Genomic DNA, 21,461 nt, shown 5'->3' with positions numbered 1-21,461 from the left:
AATTAATTTAACTGTGATACCTAAGTTGTGTGTGATAACGTAGTTATTACACTAAATTTAGTTAAGTGTAATAACTAAGTTAAGTGTATTAACTAAGTTAAGTGTAATAACTAAGTTGCGTGTAATAACTAAGTTAAGTGTGATAACTATGTTAAGTGTTATAGTTAAGTTAAGTGTGATAACTAAGTTAAATGTGATAATTAAGTTAATTGTAATAACTAGGTTAAGTGTAATAACTAAGTTAAGTGTGATAATTAAGTTAAGTGTGATAACTAAGTTAAGTGTGATAATTAAGTTAAGTGTATTAACTAAGTTAAGTGTAATAACTAATTTAAGTGTAATAACTAAGTTAAGTGTTATAACTACATTAAGTGCAATAACTAATTTAAGTGTAATCACTAAGTTGTGTGTAATAACTAATTTTTGTCTAATAACCAAGTTAAGTGTGATAAATAAGTTAAGTATAATAACTAAGTTGTCTGTAATATCTAAGTTAAGTGTGATAACTAAGTTGTGTGTAATAACTAAGTTAAGTGTAATAATTAGGTTAAATGTAATAACTAAGTTAAGTGTAATAACCAAGTTAAGTGTGATAAATAAGTTAAGTATAATAACTAAGTTGTGTGTAATAATTACGTTAAGTGTGATAACCTAGTTATTACACTTAATTTAGATAAGTGTAATAACTAAGTTAAGTGTATTAACTAAGTTAAGTGTAAAAACTAGGTTAAGTGTAATAACCAAGTTGCATGTAATAACTAAGTTAAGTGTGATAATTAAATAAAGTGGAAAAACTTGGTTAAGTGTAATAACTAAGTTAAGTGTGATAATTAACTTAAGTGTAATAACTAGGTTAAGTGTAATAACTAAGTTAAGTGTTATAACTACATTAAGTGTAATAACTAATTTAAGTGTAATCACTAAGTTGTGTGTAATAACTAAGTTGTGTGTAATAACTAAGTTAAGTGTGATAACTATGTTAAGTGTAATAGTTAAGTTAAGTGTAATAACTAATTTAAGTGTAATAACTAAGTTAAGAGTATTAACTAAGTTAAGTGTAAAAACTTGGTTAAGTGTAATAACTAAGTTGCGTGTAATAACTAAGTTAAGTGTAATAAATAAGTTAAGGGTATTAATTAAGTTAAGTGTAAAAACTAGGTTAAGTGTAATAACTAAGTTGCGTGTAATAACTAATTTAAGTGTAATAACTAATTTAAGTGTAATAACTAAGTTAAGTGTTATAACTACATTAAGTGTAATAACTAATTTACGTGTAATCACTAAGTTGTGTGTAATAACTAAGTTGTGTGTAATAACTAAGTTAAGAGTATTAACTAAGTTAAGTGTAAAAACTTGGTTAAGTGTAATAACTAAGTTGCGTGTAATAACTAAGTTAAGTGTAATAAATAAGTTAAGGGTATTAATTAAGTTAAGTGTAAAAACTAGGTTAAGTGTAATAACTAAGTTGCGTGTAATAACTAATTTAAGTGTAATAACTAAGTTGTGTGTAATAACTAAGTTAAGTGTGATAACTATGTTAAGTGTAATAACTAAGTTAAGTGTAATAACTGAGTTAAGTGTAATAACTAAGTTAAGTGTAATAATTATGTTAAATGTAATAACTAAGTTAAGTGTAATAACCAATTTTTGTCTAATAACCAAGTTAAGTGTCATAAATAAGTTAAGTATTGTAGAAAAGGCCCCAAAGTCCTCAGTTCAGTTAGTTGTTTTCAGCTGATATTCCAGTGTATTGCAAGAGGTGGGCCAGTTCACCAGTTAGTTATATTGCGGGTGACGTCAGAGTTTGGCAGAGTTTGTTTCATGTGTAACCGTCGTGGTGGACTGCGGTCGCCTGTATGGGCAGCGTGTGCGTGAATGACCAGTGAGTATGGCTGGCACACAACCTTTGCTGTGTTTGGAATGACATACGGCGGGGTATTTTCTGTTATTGATGGCAAGTAAAGTTCAGAGCTTGGACACGTTGATTACTTTGTGCCTGCGGCTAATTAGCCACTTAGCCTTCCCGTGCCCACGCCTCGGATTTAAATGTGTTCTGGTTATAAGTTACGTATGTTTATGCATAGTCCGGGTTCAGTACAGTAGTGCGAGTGTTACGGCTGCAGCAAAATGCGCTGTAACTAGCGCAAAGTAGTGTTTTATCGCCTAACGGGCGAAGCTAATGTTAACGTGTTACTGGAAGTAGCAAATGGAGACCTTCATAATAAGAGCGCTTTGCTAGTTCCGTTACCGGAAGTGCTCTTGCTACTATTGATGGTAGCTTGACCAGACTGAAAACTCAGTGTATTGAATGTGTAGTGGGGGATTTAGTGTTTGTTTATTATATTGATCAAAGGGACATGTGTTTTCAAGCTATTTACATTGTGTTTATTTTCTGGTTATATTATTTACCCTGACCTAAGTTATGTTTGTATTGTTCATTATAGAAAACCACACATCCACACACAACTGAGCAATAAAGCGGAGAAGGATACTAAATCGGACTCAGTCTTTATTATCCCATACTCTGAGCAGCCTTAAGAAGTGCTCTGGCCAGCACCCCTGTGTGAACTCGGTGATCAAACCCTGAGTCAGCACCTCCCAGCCAGTCCATTGCTTTCTCTACAACAAGTATAATAACTAAGTTGTGTATAATAATTAAGTTAAGTGTGATAACTAAGTTGTGTGTAATAACTAAGTTAAGTGTGATAACTAAGTTGTGTGTAATAACTAAGTTAAGTGTAATAACTAAGTTAAGTGTAATAATTTTGTTAAATGTAATAACTAAGTTAAGTGTAATAACCAATTAAGAGTGATAAATAAGTTAAGTATAATAACTAAGTTGTGTGTAATAATTAAGTTAAGTGTGATAACTAAGTTGTGTGTGATAAATAAATTAAATATAACTAATTTAATTGTAATAACTTAGTAAAGTGTAATAACTAAGTTGTGTGTAATAACCAAGTTAAGTGTAATAACTAAGTTAAGTGTGATAACTAAGTTGTGTGTAATAACTAAGTTAAGTGTGATAACTAAGTTATGTGTAATAACTAAGTTAAGTGTGATAACTAAGTTGTGTGTAATAACTAAGTTAAGTGTAATAACTAAGTTAAGTGTAATAATTAGGTTAAATGTAATAACTAAGTTAAGTGTAATAACCAAGTTAAGTGTGATAAATAAGTTAAGTATAATAACTAAGTTGTGTGTAATAATTAAGTTAAGTGTGATAACCTAGTTATTGCACTTAATTTAGATAAGTGTAATAACTAAGTTAAGTGTATTAACTAAATTAAGAGTAAAAACTAGGTTAAGTGTAATAACCAAGTTGCGTGTAATAACTAAGTTAAGTGTGATAACTAAGTTAAGTGTGATAATTAAGTAAAGTGGAATAACTTGGTTAAGTGTAATAACTAAGTTAAGTGTGATAATTAAGGCAAGTGTAATAACTAAGTTAAGTGTGATAACTAAGTTAAGTATAATGTCTAGGTTAAGTCACAACTCAACAGAACCAAAGAATGTTTCACCGTTTCCACCAACCCTTGAGCAGCTTCTCGGACGTGACCGGCCTGATTTAGTGTAGCCCGGCCAGCATTTTGCAGCCTTTGCTTGGGCAGTAAGTCTCTCCTCCACCCACCCGGCTGGCTTTCAGTCTGACGTGGCAGTCTCGTCAGCAGTCAGTCAGCTGGATGTTTTATGGCCATTTGGTGGGTGTAGGCGTTTTGTTCGAACCGAGCCGCTGAAGCTCCTCGACGTTCCTCAGCGCAGCCATGCTCAGGTGGTGTTGAGCTGAGTAGACGCCGCTCATCTCCTACGGCTGCACCAACATGGCCGACACGTCTCCAGGCGAAGCTCCTCACTGCCGATCATCCCACCGACATGTCTCCGGCACGCAGACGATGGCGAGATAGGAATGGCGTTCCCGTCCGTACTGAAACTGGTGTGGAAGGTTTGATGGGAACGTTCCTGACCTGAATCAGGACGGGGATGTGGCGTGGCTGTTCCCATGGCCTTCCAGTACGTCCCCAGTCCTCCTGAAACCTCAGCTTGTTCCACCTGCTCTGGACTCAACCTGCAGTGGAACAGAGCTGAACGTGGAACCATCTTCTTGCCTTGTGCTCAAAATGGAACAAAGTTTTCTACATTTCCACCAAGTACAAATTCTCTCATTTATCAAGTAATAGTTGCTCGTTTCCTTGCTGAGCGGCAGTGATGTGAGTTAAAGCTTTAAAATCCGTCCTAACCAGCGTTTCTATGAGCGTGTTGTACGGAGTCCAGGTCAGCGGCTGGAACAACAGCGTTTTCTTTTAGAACCCTTTCATCACACGTTCTCCACTCGCTCTGCGCCTCCTCCTCCTTATCGCTCCTCCTCCCGGTCGCTCCTCCTCCTATGAACAGGTCCGGTAGTCCAGATCAGAGCAGGACCTTCTCTACCAGCTGGTGGACAGGTGACTGGTTTTGCTGTATGTACAGGGGCGTGACTAGAACAGTTCTGATGAGGGGGCCAGGCAGCGGCTCTAAGGTCTAGATTTGACTAAATGATAACCTGCTTATTAAACCTGAAGGGGTCCTGAGATGTGAAAAGTGGAAAAACAGTGTCCATTTGTCGGTGCTGAGGAATAAACCACGTCCCCCTGACTTTTAAAAAGCTTGTTACACCCCTGTGTGCAGGAGCAGCTCATACCAACACTGCCTGGTTCAACACATCCTTACATACAAACATCACCACAAACCAGCACGAGTCACAGACGAAACCACCCAAGACTTCATTTCACTTTACTGAGATCGACGTGTTGAACTCCCTTTTTATGTTACCATGGTAACGTGTTCCAAGCGCTGCACCAGGTCGAATCTTTTCCTGGAACAGTTGTTCCAGATGATTGGATCTCCTGAACGTTCCCTTTCTGCCATCTCTACCGAACATAAACCGAACGGCACGCTGCGTCATGACAGCGTGTTCCCGGCCTAACACACACCCTTACACACATCATTTCCTGTCTTATAAAGCGTCAGACTAATGGGCTCCTACACTTACAGTTACCAGTTACTAAGTACCGGCGCTAGTAACGAGCTACAGGGTGATAAAAGTAACTAGTTACTGGGAAAAGTAACTTCTTTACTTTTTAAAACCGTGGTAACAGAATTCCACATCCGTCTGCAGGTTCATGTCTTCCTGGTAAAACCCAACAGAAACCTGGAGGAACAAACTACCAGCCGGAGAATCCTGGACCTGATCTCAGGCTGCTGGAGGTCCGACTGGAGCAGAACTTCTCTGCCTGGAGCAGATCTGGTCGGTCACCCGGTTTAAACGGGGTAAAAACTCCACCCACCCGGCTCGCCGCCAGCTCACCCGGGCGGTAAATGGAGCGGACCCAGTGTTGATGTTCCAGAGCATCTGTCGGTGGGAACAGATGTCTTCAACACGGGACCTGAACAGGACCAAGCCCAGACCACACATCGGCCATGACGAGCTCCGTGTGGTTTCCTGGAATCGAACCAACAGATGCGAGGCTGTGTGGAGCAGATACCGCCTCCGTCCCACCGCTTCGTAGCACCTTACAGTGATTTCTAGAACCAGAGTTGTGCTCGTCTCCATCAGCTGCTGCTGGTCCTGCACATGTTCTGCTTGGAGACCCCGTCCAGAATCACCTGATGGCTCATGTACAGGGGCGCTGCCACAGATCTGGGGCCCACCAAAAGAAACTGAAGTGCCCCCCCTGAAAATTCTGATACTGTAATACATAAATTAGCAGTTTTCATGATATTGTGACCATCATACCTATTAGTGAAAAGAAAAACATGGCAGGCTACTTGGTAGGAAAAGCACTAAAAAACAATGACGTTCATTTAAATTTAGTTATTTGCTGCAGAAACTTTATATTTAAAAACCATCTCTCTCTTTTTTTAAATACTTAAACAATTAATCATCTCAAGATCAATTAACTACAAAAACCTCCTCCCTGAAAATTAAATGAGTTTATAATCTGTGGAGAAACAAACCAAATCTCAGCTAAAACAGCAAAAACAAAATGGCCGCTCGTTTGTAATGATCCATTGTATTGTGGGCGTTACCACGGATCTGTCATGGTGGCTCTGCTGGGCTTCCAGGCCATCGATAGGCTCATTGGCTCCACCTGCAGGTCCCTGATGGCTCCCTTGTCTCACCGGTGCTCTGCTCTACTTAAACCCTCTCCAGTCTTTGCTTCCCTGCCAGACGGTCAGCTGCTCTTTCCTTGTGGAGATCCAGCCTTGCTTGGTGTTCCTGATTTCCTGTCTCCAGTTACTCCACGGATTCCTCTTGCCTGACCCTCATCGGATTATCTCGGCCCAAGTCTACCTGGATAGCGACCCCTGTTTTGGACCAAGCCCGGATCCTGGTCTGCCCCGGATAAGTAGTCTCTTTCCTGCGGCTCTGTGTGTGACCTCTGCCTGGTATATTCACCACGCTGTTTGGATTTAGGACTGATGCCCTTATATGTGGAGTTTTTACAGATTCCTGAACGCCACAGTCTTCCTGGATCCTCCCTCCTCGTCCTGTCAGACTCTTCCAGTTTCCCTGCTCGTCCACCTGTACAATACATCACTTTTTCCTCATCCTGCTCCTGCTGTGGTTGAATTACCGGGTCCTCTGAGAAAACCATTACAATTATCACTGAACAAGAGGCAACAAATAAAAATACAAATAAATAAAACCAGAAGCAAATGGTAAAATAAACGAGGCTCAGAAACAGAAACTAGGACCTCACATGGTTTTTATTGTTTTATCCGAACTGAACGTAAAACGGTTGGAAGCAAACCTCTGTGGAGATTTACAGCCAAACAACATCTGGAAGCATCTTTAAAATTAAATAAAAACATTTTAAAAGGTAGAACGTTGTTTAAGATATCAAGGAGAGGTAAAGGTGCATTATTGCTGAGTCATGCTCTTACTCAGCGTTTTTCACCAAGAGCCAACGTGGAGCTTTTTCCCTGGAAAACCACTTATCAAGTCCTGAAGTCCAGCTTTCTATTCTATCAGCTGTTCTATTATATAGTTTCTCCAGTGATGTAATGTCATGTGTAACAGCAGCACAATCTTTATTTCTGGTGGCCTCCACCTATTTGTTTTACTTAAAGGTGCTTTCAGTGGTTTCACCAACAATGTGAAGAGAAACTGATCTGACTACCAATCCTCCACGTCATCGTCTCCTCATGTAGCAACACATGAAGTCTGATTTATCTCCACATCTGTAGACTCACAGGTGAAGCTTTAGATTAGTGGGGAACGAATATGATGCTATATGGTTGTTGCTGGTTAATCTTCTAGAAAATGTAAATATTTCTCTGGTTGGATTGAAGCCGTCACCCAGTCTGCTGCTCTAGAAATGTTCCTACTGCAAAGAGGAGGATGAGTCCCGAACTACTGACCTGACCTACGTTACAGAGACAGCTGAGAACCGTTCACATCAGTCTAAAATAAATACAAACATTTTTATTTACTATTAATAATTCAGAACCATTTTTCTATTATATCATGTTTTTTCTCCACAATAATCAATTAATTCAACACTCAGCTGCTCACCTCCTTCCTCAGGGTCACCTGGACAGGTTCAGGTAGAGAGGGGAGGGGGGCATGTTCAAGTTTGGTGAGGGGCGTGTTCAGGTGGGGAGGGGGCGTGTTCAGGTGGGGGGCAGGGGGGCGTGTTTAGGTTGGAAGGGGGGTCTGGCAGCATCTGCTTCGGTTGCTCTCGTGTCTGTTCGAACATGTATGATGTTTTTAGCAGCTTGCTAATCGTTAGCCTGCGCTGATTATTTGACTAAAACAGTAAAATGAATGAAATCCAGAGTTTCTTCAGTCAGCCCAGCCACCCTGCACACTCTCTCTTCTCTCCACTGCCATCAGGCCGGTGCTTCCGCTGCCTGAGGACTAAGGCTGAGATTCTGAAGAAGAGTTTCTTCCCCCTGGCTGTCCGCTTGCTCAACTCTGAGCACTGAGCAAAACAAAAAGCCACTTCCCACTCCTATTTGCACATGTAAATATGTATGTAAATATACATAAATATGAAATGAATGAAATGAAAAATACTTTATTAATCCCAAAGGGAAATTCAATAATCCCAAAGGGAAATTCAATTTTCAATATTATTATTATATATTATTATATAATTATTATATTATTCAATATGCTGCTATTCTTTTTTATTCTATTTTATAAATATTTAGCTTATTCTTCTATTCTTAAAGGATGCAGGTACAGAATACACATTTCACTGTACAATTGTACTATGTATAACTGTGCATGTGACAAATAAACTTCTTTGACTTTGCCTTGACTAATATGGAGCAAAGTGAACCAGCTTATATGGACAAAGTTTAGAAGAGACAACAAGCTGATGTTCCACAACTTTCCATCAGACGAACTAACCGACCACCTCGTCTCTGGAAGAACTGGGTGGCATACTGTCCACCCCTCTGTTCTCTCTCCAGTCTCAGCTTTTTCTTTTTAAACTTCCTTCCTGCCGTCTTACCGTCCACTCGCTGTCTGTCGGTTGCTGCTGATGGAGCAGCTGATGGAGCAGGTGGACTGAACCATTTAAGAGAAATATAGAGGGGGTGGTGTTCATAAAGGTTTCCAAAACAAAGAAACTTAGTGATACCAAGTCATTATAACTGAATGTTTGTGTGACTGTAAGTTTGTCATTGAGTATTAAATCATTTTCTTAGTATTATAATTACATTGAGGAACCTTCTGGGCGTCTAGAATCCTTCACCTTTACCCCTTTCCCCCCCATTTTTCCCCTTTACGCCCCTTTCCCCCCCATTTTTCCCCTTTACGCCCCTTTTCGGCGCCCCGTTCATATAACCGTCATATCCAGCATGAAGCAGGACTGAGTGAAGGACAGAGAAAATGTCTGCAGATCTTCCTCCTCTATCAGACATTGTGTGGCTGCAGCAGCCTCTCCATACCTGAGTCTGTGTGGATGCTTCAGTGCAGCCATCAGCAGCTTCACTCCTGAGTCTCCTGGATGGTTGTATCTCAGGTCCAGCTCTCTCAGATGGGAGGGGTTGGAGGTCAGAGCTGAGGCCAGAGAAGCACAGCCTTCCTCTGTGATCAGACATCCTGACAGGCTGCAGAAAGAACACGTATGACAGAAGAGCTGTAACACTGAAGCTGCTGCACATGATGGACATTTCTACACATGCTCTAGTGTGTTGAAAGCTGCAGGATTGTAGACCTCCAGGACCCCCTGCTCTGCAGACACCGTTCTGATCCAAGTTCTCTTCAATAACAGCTGATATCTAGCCGACTTTCCATGTGAGGAAACTACTTTAACCTCTGAATATAAATACACACGATGAAACATGATGACAGCAGAGCTGTAATGAAACGGAGGCAGTCATGAGTAAAAGGAGGAAATGAAACGTGTTTTATTGCTGATCTGTCGCCGTGATCAGAAGAAAAGCTGCTGAAAGGAAGAAGAAGAGAAGGATCATCTTTTCTGAGCTGGACCTGCAGAGGGAAACAGACATGCTGGGTTGAAGCACCACTTCCCTCCAGGACAGAATCATACGGGTTTCTCATGGTGTGGGACGCTTTCAGTAGTTGTTTGTTTGTAGGAGTGTAACAGGTGTAACTGTGGAATGGCCCTTTAAGGGGGCTTCTGCTCGTCTACTAATGATGATGTCATCAAGATGCTTCTGGGAGAGAACGGATGGTCTTGCACACGCTTGGGCTGCAGACGGACATTTTTGGAGCTCTTCTCTTTTTCTCTTCTCCCTCGTTGTGACGGACGTGTTTTATGTTTGATGAGACAGTAGCCGTCCAGCCGGGCTTTAGATGGTTGACCAATGTCCTTTATTAAAGCAACACACACTGTGGAACCTCCAGTACCAGTGTAGCTGTGGGTTTGTCCACCTCCTGGTAACTTTCCTAGACCTACTGAGCTCATTTCTCTTTCCACACACAACCTGTTCATATACAAACCTTCTCTACAGATGGTCCACATGAAGGAGCATCTTGCCCCGCCCACATGGAGGCTATAAAAGGTCAGGTGGATGCCTGTAATACATATTCATCACATCATTTCCATGATGGCCCAGGAGGGAAAAAGAGGGAAGAAGCTGGAACCAACCATGCTGGAAAACTAGAGAAGGTATTATCTGGTGGGGACGGCGTGGTCATCACCAGGTCAGAAAGGAGGAAGGAGGACGGAGGAAGTCCTGCAGGTGCAGAGGGAACCATCACCGCTATTAACCAGGTGGACAAGGAGCTGCAGGAGATGAAGTCTGGAGGGAAACTGGGACGCCACTAAAAAGCTTTGTGGAGAAATAAAAACTTTTCTTTGTGTTTCCTAAGTGTTGCATCACTTCTAGACCTCCAGCCTCCAGTCTGGTCCCGCTCTGCTGGGAACTGAAGCTACTTTCCACCTGTTCTTTTACTGGCTGCTGCATGCTGGGACGACTTCTTCAGAAAGACGTCTGCAGACACCAGAACGTAGAGCGGTTCCGGTGCTTCCATTCGCCGCCTGAAGCCTCGTTTCCAACAACGGATACGGAGCAGATCCTACAGATGAAGCCTTAGTTACTGTGGACCCAGGCCGATGAGCCACATGTTGAGCCACACATGGACGTTTAGAGAATGAAAAGACTTTGATTGATGACAGCAGGTTTATTATGTATTTATATGTAAGCATGCAGTGGTGGAAGTGTATTAAAAGTGCCTCTTGGTTCATGTTGTAAACAGCTTTAATATCTAACGTGATGTAAAAGTCATGTGACTGAACAAACGTCTCACATCATCTCTTTGGGTTTATTCTGGACCGGTGGTGTTGCAGTTTCCCCTTTCTCCAGATTCTGTGTAACACCAGAGTCAGAGTAGCCGTGAAGGCGGGGACACCCTCCCGCCATGTTTGTTTTTATAAATCCCAGGAGGTGATATGATTGGCTATTATAACACGCTGGTATTTGTACCTACGCCAGCTTAGAAATGAGAACCTGATCTCTAAAACCAGCATCAGCCAGTCCCCCTCTAATAAAAACCCATTGTAAACTGTTTGATGAATCCTGACCTGAGAACTTCCAGTTTGCAGTCTGGACTCTTCAGTCCACCACAAAGCTTCTTCAGTCCTGAGTCCTGCAGGTCGTTGTTGCTCAGGTCCAGTTCTGTCAGACTGGAGGACTGGGAGCTGAGGACGGAGGACAGATGTCCACAGCTTGTCTCTGAGAGACCACACGCACTCAGCCTGGAGACACAGTTCAGGAGAAAAAGACTCGAGAGATATAAATTGAATCAGATCAGAACCAGAAAAACTTTATTAATCCCAAAGAGAAAACAATGACATCATAGAGTCGTCCCTCATCCTGGATGTAGACTGAAAGACTGTAGAGAGAACCAGCTTTATAACCTCCTTATCTAGACCTGACCCCAGATCCTAGACCTGACCCCAGATCCTAGACCTTACCCCAGATCCTAGACCTGACCTCAGATCCTAGACCTGACCCCAGACCCTAGACCTGACCCCAGATCCTAGACCTGACCCCACATCCTAGACCTGACCCCAGATCCTAGACCTGACCCCAGATACTAGACCTGACCCCACATCCTAGACCTGACCCCACATCCTAGACCTGACCCCAGATCCTAGACCTGAACCCAGATCCTAGACCTGACCCCACATCCTAGACCTTACCCCAGATCCTAGACCTGACCCCACATCCTAGACCTGACCCCAGATACTAGACCTGACCCCACATCCTAGACCTGACCCCAGATCCTAGACCTGACCCCACATCCTAGACCTGACCCCACATCCTAGACCTGACCCCAGATCCTAGACCTGACCCCAGATCCTAGACCTGACCCCACATCCTAGACCTGACCCCACATCCTAGACCTGACCCCAGATCCTAGACCTGACCCCACATCCTAGACCTGACCCCACATCCTAGACCTGACCCCAGATTCTAGACCTGAACCCACATCCTAGACCTGACCCCACATCCTAGACCTGACCCCACATCCTAGACCTGAACCCACATCCTAGACCTGACCCCACATCCTAGACCTGACCCCAGATCCTAGACCTGACCCCACATCCTAGACCTGAACCCACATCCTAGACCTGACCCCAGATCCTAGACCTGAACCCAGAACCTAGACCTGAACCCACATCCTAGACCTGACCCCAGATCCTAGACCTGAACCTAGATCCTAGACCTGAAACCAGATTATAGACCTCACCACAGATCCTAGACCTAAACCCAGATCTTAGACCTAAACCCAGATCCTAGACCTGAACCCAGATCCTAGACCAGTCTCCTGTGATCCATATACACATAATTTGAATGATGGCTCAGGAGGGAAAAAGAGGGAAGAAGAGGATTTCTCCAGAATGTGGGACTGAGATCCTGATGGACCACGTTGGAAAACTAGAACAGGTTTTATGTGGTGGGGACGGCGTGGTCACCAGCAGGTCAGAAAGGTGGAGGAGGGCAGCAGGTGGAGATGCTATCAACGGCGTGTCAGAGGAAGACACCAGAGAGGAAGAACAGCTGGATGTATCAGTCAGTAGAGCGATCGGCCGGATAACTGAACTTTTTTCTATTGATATTAAATGTAAAATAGTTTTTAGTAAAATAAACTTCAGTGTTTGTTCCTTTTAATCGCTGCTGGTTTTTAATAATAGATCCATGTTCTGCTCACACCTGAATCTGTTCTCTTCCTGCCAGTATGGCTTCTACCTGGTGGCTGCTGGGATATAAACTCATCCCACGCTGTTCTGCATCGAACCAACCTCACCTGAGAGTTTGCAGGTCACATGATGGACTCTGTAGAGCACACAGCAGCTTCACTCCTGTTCTCTCCAGGCTGCAGTTTCTCAGCTGCAGCTCTTCCAGACGGAAGGACCGGGAGCTGAGAGCCGAGGACAGAAGTTCACAGCTTCTCTCTGAGAGGTTGGAGACAGTCAGCCTGGAGAGACGATGGACATAATGAGTCGTTGTAAGAAGCTTTCTTTTCTCTGCTGGGTTCTTTGTTCTCTGGCTTTGGATGAGAGCTGCCATGTGCGTGACTCCGCCCAGCTTCTCTTCTTCTTACGTGGAATAACTGCAGACTATCAAGTCACAGAAAAGCTGGCAGCCATGCAGCCGATGAAAGGGACGACCACTGGTTATGGATTATTCACAGAGGTAAATGCATGTTAGACAAGTTAGGACTGAAATGGGACAACCTGGCAGGTGGGACAACAGGTGGTTGTCCACGTCTGAGGGGAAAATGTTGGTCTTTTAAAAAGAAAGCAGGACAAAGTGACAGAAACGGACTTTTTGCATTGTGTTACACATCAGGAAGTGTTGTGTAAGACAGTTAAAGATGAACCACGTTGTTAATGCTGCTCTAGAAGAGAACTTTCCACACCAGAGGAGGCATGCTCAGAGGATTCTAGTCCTCTTTGAATCTACTTATGTATGTGGACATTCTCAGTGAAGTTAACAAACTCAAACACAGATCCTCCATCACGGATGACCACCTCTCAGCTGTCCGTCACATGGCCTCCTCAGACATTCAGCCAGATTTCAAAGTCCTTGTTCAAGCCCAGAACAGACTGGATTATTCTCACTGAAAAGGTAGAATGAGGAGGAAAACTGTACAAGTTGTTGTGTTGCTGCATTTCTATAAACTTGTTGTTCCAGACAAACTGAGGGAGGCTTTGGTCCCCTCAGCAGTAAGACTGTACACCTGCCTGAGGGGCGGTGTGGGGGCTGTTAGTGGTGTGGAAGTGGAAAAGTAGGACACATCTTTAGGCTACGTGGACTAAAACTGATGATAAAATATTCCTGGAAGTGTTGCAGGTTACTGCATCAGAGACGGTATGAAGCTGAAACAGTAGAACATGTGGGAGCAGCAGAGAAACCTGACCTGAGAGTTTCCAGTCTGCAGCCTGGACTCTGCAGTTGATCACAAAGCTTCTTCAGTCCTGAGTCCTTGATGCTCAGGTCCAGTTCCTTCAGTCTGGAGGACGGAGAGCTGAGAACTGAGGACAGAGCTGAACATCCTTTATCTGAGAGGGAACAGCAGCTCAGTCTGAAGAGGAAATAATAAGACAAGTAATAATCTGTCCCATGATGTACCCTTATACCAGCAGCAGTATATTTCTCCACATCCTGCTATATATGTACTTACAGAGCTTTGCTGGAGGCTTTGACCACTGGCAGCAGCCTCAGAAGAACCTTCTCTGAAGGAGAGAATTTCTCCAGGTCAAACACCTCCAGATCTACTTCTGATGACAGTAAGATGAAGACCAGAGCTGACCACTGATCAGGAGACAGATAATCTGTGGAGAGACGTCCTGATCTCAGGAACTGATGGATCTCCTCCTCTAGAGAACGATCATTCAGTTCATTCAGACAGTGGAACAGATTGATGCTTCTCTCTGCAGACACATCCTCACTGATCTTCTTCTTGATGTACTGGACTGTTTCCTGATTGGTCTGTGAGCTACTTCCTGTCTGTGTCATCAGGCCTCGTAGGAGACTCTGATTGGTCTGCAGTGAAAGACCCTGAAGGAATAAGTCCAGGTGTCCATTTGGACTCTGTAAGGCCTCGTCCACAGCTCTCTGATGGAGACGTAGATCTGGTTCATTTGAACAAACAGAAACTGTTTGTTCATCTTCCATCAGGTTGACTCCAGACTTGATGAAGGTCAGACGGACATGAAGAGCAGCCAGAAACTCCTGAACACTCAGATGGACGAAGCTGAACACCTTCTCCTGGTACAGTCCTCTCTCCTCTTTAAAGATCTGTGTGAACACTCCTGAGTAAACTGAGGCTGCTGTGATATCGATGCCACACTCTGTCAGGTCTGATTCATAGAAGATCAGGTTTCCTTTCTGCAGCTGATCAAAAGCCAGTTTTCCCAGAGACTCAATCATCTTCCTGCTCTCTGGACTCCAGTGAGGATCTGTCTCAGCTCCTCCATCATACTTGACCTTCTTGACTTTGGTCTGGACCACCAGGAATTCAATGTACATCTCAGTCAGGGTCTTGGGCAGCTCTCCTCCCTCTCTGGGTTCCAGCACATCCTCCAGAACTGTAGCAGTGATCCAGCAGAAGACTGGGATGTGGCACATGATGTGGAGGCTTCGTGATGTCTTCATGTGGGAGATGATCCTGCTGGCCTGCTCTTCATCTCTGAACCTCTTCCTGAAGTACTCCTCCTTCTGTGGGTCAGTGAACCCTCTGACCTCTGTCACCATGCCAACACAGTCAGGAGGGATCTGATTGGCTGCCGCAGGTCGTGTGGTTATCCAGAGGCGAGCAGAGGGAAGCAGTTTCCCCCTGATGAGGTTAGTCAGCAGCACATCCACTGAGGTGGACTTCTTAGGGTCAGTTAGGATTTTAGTTTTTTTAAAGTCCAGAGGAGGTCGACTCTCATCCAGACCGTCCAAGATGAAGACAACCTGGAACTCTTTAAAGCTGCAGATTCCTGCTTCTTTGGTTTCAGTAAAGAAGTGATGAACAAGTTCCACCAAGCTGAACGTTTCCTCTTTCAGCAGATTCAGCTCTCTGAAGGTCAGTGGAAACAAGAACTGGATGTCCTGGTGGGCTTTGTCTTCAGCCCAGTCCAGAGTGAACTTCTGTGTTAAGACAGTTTTCCCAATGCCAGCCACTCCCTTTGTCATCACTGTTCTGATTGGTGCATCTCTTCCAGGTGGGAGTTTAAAGATGTCTTCTTGTCTGATGGTTGTTTCTGGTCTGTCTGGTTTCCTGGATGCTGCTTCAATCTGTCTGACCTCATGTTCATCATTGACCTCTGCAGTCCCTCCCTCTGTGATGTAGAGCTCTGTGTAGATCTGGTTCAGGAGGGTTGGGTTTCCTGCTTTAGCAATCCCTTCATAGAAACACTCAAATCTCTTCTTCAGAGCAGATTTGAGTTCAGACTGACACTTCTGAAGAGCTCCTGAAAAACAAACCACATTTAATTTTTTCTGTTACTGAGCAGTTTAATAATAAAACATCTTAACTGTCAGATCAGCTGTTTTCTATACAAAAGCTGTCAAATACAGTTTTTGTCTCAGTTACAGTAATGAGTGAAGTAGAACTTCTATTTCTGATTGTAAATCTGTATTTTTAGACTAACATGAAAATCAAAATGTCTGAGTCATCAGTGACTGCTTTCAATCTGCCTTTTGGGTTCATTTGTCCTCTGAACAGGAAAAGTAAATCCTAAACAAATACAAACGCTGTTCTGAGTTATCAGTTATCTATTATTAATTCACTCCTCACTCATACTTGGTGATGAACGATGCATGTGTAGCCGCGGCTGTCCTGGGACAGACAGACGGAAACGTGGTAAGCTACACGTGTAGCCGAGGCTGTCCTGGGACAGACAGACGGAAACGTGGTAAGCTACACGTGTAGCCGAGGCTGTCCTGGGACAGACAGACGGAAACGTGGTAAGCTACACGTGTAGCCGCGGCTGTCCTGGGACAGACAGAAGGAAACTTGGTAAGCTAAATGTGTAGCCGCGGCTGTCCTGGGACAGACAGACGAAACGTGGTAAGCTACACGTGTAGCCGCGGCTGTCCTGGGACAGACAGACGGAAATGTGGTAAGCTACATGTGTAGCCGCGGCTGTCCTGGGACAGACAGACGGAAACATGGTAAGCTACATGTGTAGCCTCTGCTGTCCTGGGACAGACAGACGGAAACGTGGTAAGCTACACGTGTAGCCGCTGCTGTCCTGGGACAGACAGACGGAAACATGGTAAGCTACATGTGTAGCCGCTGCTGTCCTGGGACAGACAGGCGGAAACGTGGTAAGCTACATGTGCAGCCGCTGCTGTCCTGGGACAGACAGACGGAAACGTGGTAAGCTACATGTGTAGCCACTGCTGTCCTGGGACAGACATACGGAAACGTGGTAAGCTACATGTGTAGCCGCGGCTGTCCTGGGACAGACAGACGGAAACATGGTAAGCTACATGTGTAGCCAATGCTGTCCTGGGACAGACAGACGGAAACGTGGTAAGCTACATGTGTAGCCGCGGCTGTCCTGGGACAGACAGACGGAAACGTGGTAAGCTACATGTGTAGCCAATGCTGTCCTGGGACAGACAGACGGAAACGTGGTAAGCTACATGTGTAGCGGCTGCTGTCCTGGGACAGACAGAAGGAAACGTGGTAAGCTACATGTGTAGCCGCGGCTGTCCTGGGATAGACAGATGGAAACGTGGTAAGCTACACGTGTAGCCGCGGCTGTCCTGGGACAGACAGACGGAAACGTGGTAAGCTACACGTGTAGCCGCGGCTGTCCTGGGACAGACAGAAGGAAACATGGTAAGCTACATGTGTAGCCGCGGCTGTCCTGGGAGAGACAGACGAAACGTGGTAAGCTACACGTGTAGCCGCGGCTGTCCTGGGACAGACAGACGGAAATGTGGTAAGCTACATGTGTAGCCGCGGCTGTCCTGGGACAGACAGACGAAAACATGGTAAGCTACATGTGTAGCCTCTGCTGTCCTGGGACAGACAGACGGAAACGTGGTAAGCTACACGTGTAGCCGCTGCTGTCCTGGGACAGACAGACGGAAACATGGTAAGCTACATGTGTAGCCGCTGCTGTCCTGGGACAGACAGACAGAAACGTGGTAAGCTACATGTGTAGCTACTGCTGTCCTGGGACAGACATACGGAAACGTGGTAAGCTACATGTGTAGCCGCGGCTGTCCTGGGACAGACAGACGGAAACATGGTAAGCTACATGTGTAGCCAATGCTGTCCTGGGACAGACAGACGGAAACGTGGTAAGCTACATGTGTAGCGGCTGCTGTCCTGGGACAGACAGAAGGAAACGTGGTAAGCTACATGTGTAGCCGCGGCTGTCCTGGGATAGACAGATGGAAAAGTGGTAAGCTACATGTGTAGCCAATGCTGCCCTGGGACAGACAGATGAAACGTGGTAAGCAACATGTGTAGCGGCTGCTGTCCTGGGACAGAGAGACGGAAAAGTGGCAAGCGACATGTGTAGCGGCTGCTGTCTTGGGAAAGACAGAAGGAACCGTGGTAAGCTACATGTGTAGCTAGTGCTGCCCTGGGACAGACAGACGGATATGTGGTAAGCTACATGTGCAGCCGCTGCTGTCCTGGGACAGATGGACAGAAACGTGGTAAGCTACATGTGTAGCCGCTGCTGTCCTGGGACAGACGGACAGAAACGTGGTAAACTACACGTGTAGCCGCTGCTGTCCTGGGATAGACAGACGGAAACGTGGTAAGCTACATGTGTAGCCAATGCTGTCCTGGGGCAGACAGAAGGAAACGTGGTAAGCTACATGTGTAGCCGCGGCTGTCCTGGGACAGACATACGGAAACATGGTAAGCTACACGTGTAGCCGCGGCTGTCCTGGGATAGACAGACGGAAACGTGGTAAGCTACATGTGTAGCCAATGCTGTCCTGGGGCAGACAGAAGGAAACGTGGTAAGCTACATGTGTAGCCGCGGCTGTCCTGGGACAGACAGACGGAAAAGTGGTGAGCTACATGTGTAGCCAATGCTGCCCTGGGACAGACAGATGAAACGTGGTAAGCAACATGTGTAGTGGCTGCTGTCCTGGGACAGACAGACGGAAAAGTGGCAAGCGACATGTGTAGCGGCTGCTGTCCTGGGACAGACAGACGGAAACGTGGTAAGCTACATGTGTAGCCACTGCTGCCCTGGGACAGACAGACGAAACGTGGTAAGCTACATGTGTAGCAGCTGCTGTCCTGGGACAGACAGAAGGAAACGTGGTAAGCTACATGTGTAGCCTCTGCTGTCCTGGGACAGACAGACGGAAACGTGGTAAGCTACATGTGTAGGCGCGGCTGTCCTGGGACAGACAGACGGATACGTGGTAAGCTACATGTGTAGCCAATTCTGCCCTGGGACAGACAGACGAAACGTGGTAAGCTACATGTGTAGCGGCTGCTGTCCTGGGAAAGACAGAAGGAACCGTGGTAAGCTACATGTGTAGCTAGTGCTGCCCTGGGACAGACAGACGGAAAAGTGGCAAGCGACATGTGTAGCGGCTGCTGTCCTGGGACAGACAGACGGAAACGTGGTAAGCTACATGTGTAGCCACTGCTGCCCTGGGACAGACAGACGGAAACGTGGTAAGCTACATGTGTAGCGGCTGCTGTCCTGGGAAAGACAGAAGGAACCGTGGTAAGCTACATGTGTAGCCGCGGCTGTCCTTTGACAGACATACGGAAACATGGTAAGCTACACGTGTAGCCGCGGCTGTCCTGGGATAGACAGACGGAAACGTGGTAAACTACATGTGTAGCCAATGCTGTCCTGGGGCAGACAGAAGGAAACGTGGTAAGCTACATGTGTAGCCGCGGCTGTCCTGGGATAGACAGACGGAAAAGTGGTAAGCTACATGTGTAGCCAATGCTGCCCTGGGACAGACAGATGAAACGTGGTAAGCAACATGTGTAGCGGCTGCTGTCCTGGGACAGACAGACGGAAAAGTGGCAAGCGACATGTGTAGCGGCTGCTGTCCTGGGACAGACAGACGGAAACGTGGTAAGCTACATGTGTAGCCACTGCTGCCCTGGGACAGACAGACGAAACGTGGTAAGCTACATGTGTAGCGGCTGCTGTCCTGGGACAGACAGAAGGAAACGTGGTAAGCTACATGTGTAGCCTCTGCTGTCCTGGGACAGACAGACGGAAACGTGGTAAGCTACATGTGTAGCCGCGGCTGTCCTGGGACAGACAGACGGAAACGTGGTAAGCTACATGTGTAGCCAATGCTGCCCTGGGATAGACAGACGAAACGTGGTAAGCTACATGTGTAGCCTCTGCTGCCCTGGGACAGACAGACGGAAACGTGGTAAGCTACATGTGTAGCGGCTGCTGTCCTGGGAAAGACAGAAGGAACCGTGGTAAGCTACATGTATAGCTAGTGCTGCCGTGGGACAGACAGACGGATATGTGGTAAGCTACATGTGCAGCCGCTGCTGTCCTGGGACAGATGGACAGAAACCTGGTAAGCTACATGTGTAGCCGCTGCTGTCCTGGGACAAACGGACAGAAACGTGGTAAACTACACGTGTAGCCGCTGCTGTCCTGGGACAGACATACGGAAACATGGTAAGCTACACGTGTAGCCGCGGCTGTCCTGGGATAGACAGACGGAAACGTGGTAAGCTACACGTGTAGCCAATGCTGTCCTGGGACAGACAGAAGGAAACGTGGTAAGCTACATGTGTAGCCACGGCTGTCCTGGGATAGACAGACGGAAAAGTGGTAAGCTACATGTGTAGCCAATGCTGCCCTGGGACAGACAGATGAAACGTGGTAAGCAACATGTGTAGCGGCTGCTGTCCTGGGACAGACAGACGTTAAAGTGGCAAGCGACATGTGTAGCGGCTGCTGTCCTGGGACAGACAGACGGAAACGTGGTAAGCTACATGTGTAGCCACTCCTGCCCTGGGACAGATAGACAAAACGTGATAAACTACATGTGTAGCCTCTGCTGCCCTGGGACAGACAGACAGAAAAGTGGTAAGCGACATGTGTAGCGGCTGCTGTCCTGGGACAGACAGAAGGAAACGTGGTAAGCTACATCTGTAGCCTCTGCTGCCCTGGGACAGACAGACGGAAAAGTGGCAAGCGACATGTGTAGCCACTGCTGTCCTGGGACAGACAGACGGAAACGTGGTAAGCTACATGTGTAGCCTCTGCTGCCCTGGGACAGACAGACGGAAACGTGGTAAGCTACATGTGTAGCCACTGCTGCCCTGGGACAGATAGACACAACGTGGTAAACTACATGTGTAGCCTCTGCTGTCCTGGTACAGACAGACGGAAACGTGGTAAGCTACACGTGTAGCCTCTGCTGTCCTGGGACAGACAGACGGAAACGTGGTAAGCTACATGTGTAGCCACATTTATACACCCGCTATGCTAAAAGGTATAGGAAGGTAAAGTGTTTAGCCCAAGAATACAATGACATATAGAGTAGGGGGGTGTGTATCAAACAACAAACCTTCCAATTATTGGATGACCCGCTCTCCTACCTGAGCCACCGCTGCTCCAAACAACAGAGAGCAAAACTCTGATCATTACCTGATTGATGGAGTTATGAGATAATGGAAGGTATCTTGTCAACAGTATGATCTGACATCTTTTTAATGTTTTCTAATGGGGCTGCATGGTGGTGTGGTGGTTGGCACCGCAGCCTCACAGCAAGAAGGTTGCTGGTTCGAGCCTCAGCTAGGAGGAATGTGTGTGAATGGTTGTTTGTCCTTATCTGTGATGGACTGGTTACCTGTCCAGGTGTACCTGCCTCTCACCTGTTAAAATACTTGGATAAGCTCCAGCGTCCCCGTGACCTGTAATGGATTAAGCGGTTCAGAGAATGAATGTTTTCTAATTGTGAGAAATCATTGACTTTTAAGCTTCTGTCCCTAAAGCACAAACTGACTTGAGACAGATGCCGGG

General features: G+C 45.6%; 2 protein-coding genes across 3 annotated transcripts in view; one reads left to right on the top strand and one right to left on the bottom strand.

The window, feature by feature from the left end:
- The window catches only part of LOC121651305, a 543,600-nt gene that overhangs the window by 231,027 nt on the left and 291,112 nt on the right, over window positions 1-21,461 (top strand). The gene's annotated exons all lie outside the window — the stretch shown is intronic.
- LOC121628376 (NACHT, LRR and PYD domains-containing protein 3-like) overlaps window positions 1-21,461 on the bottom strand; it is a 29,037-nt gene that overhangs the window by 2,350 nt on the left and 5,226 nt on the right. The window contains exons 4-9 of the mRNA XM_041967421.1: window positions 21,314-21,352; window positions 14,153-15,929; window positions 13,889-14,053; window positions 12,773-12,943; window positions 11,043-11,216; window positions 8,941-9,102 (exon numbers count right to left, since the gene is read on the bottom strand). Of these exons, the coding sequence (XP_041823355.1) occupies window positions 8,941-9,102; window positions 11,043-11,216; window positions 12,773-12,943; window positions 13,889-14,053; window positions 14,153-15,929; window positions 21,314-21,352 (2,488 nt within the window). The remainder of the gene's footprint in view (window positions 1-8,940; window positions 9,103-11,042; window positions 11,217-12,772; window positions 12,944-13,888; window positions 14,054-14,152; window positions 15,930-21,313; window positions 21,353-21,461) is intronic.

The sequence above is a fragment of the Melanotaenia boesemani genome, chromosome 2, assembly GCF_017639745.1.
Source record: "Melanotaenia boesemani isolate fMelBoe1 chromosome 2, fMelBoe1.pri, whole genome shotgun sequence".
NCBI classification, from domain to species: Eukaryota; Metazoa; Chordata; class Actinopteri; order Atheriniformes; family Melanotaeniidae; genus Melanotaenia; species Melanotaenia boesemani.
Note: the sequence above shows the minus strand (reverse complement) of the source record. Positions and strands in the feature narration are given on the sequence as shown.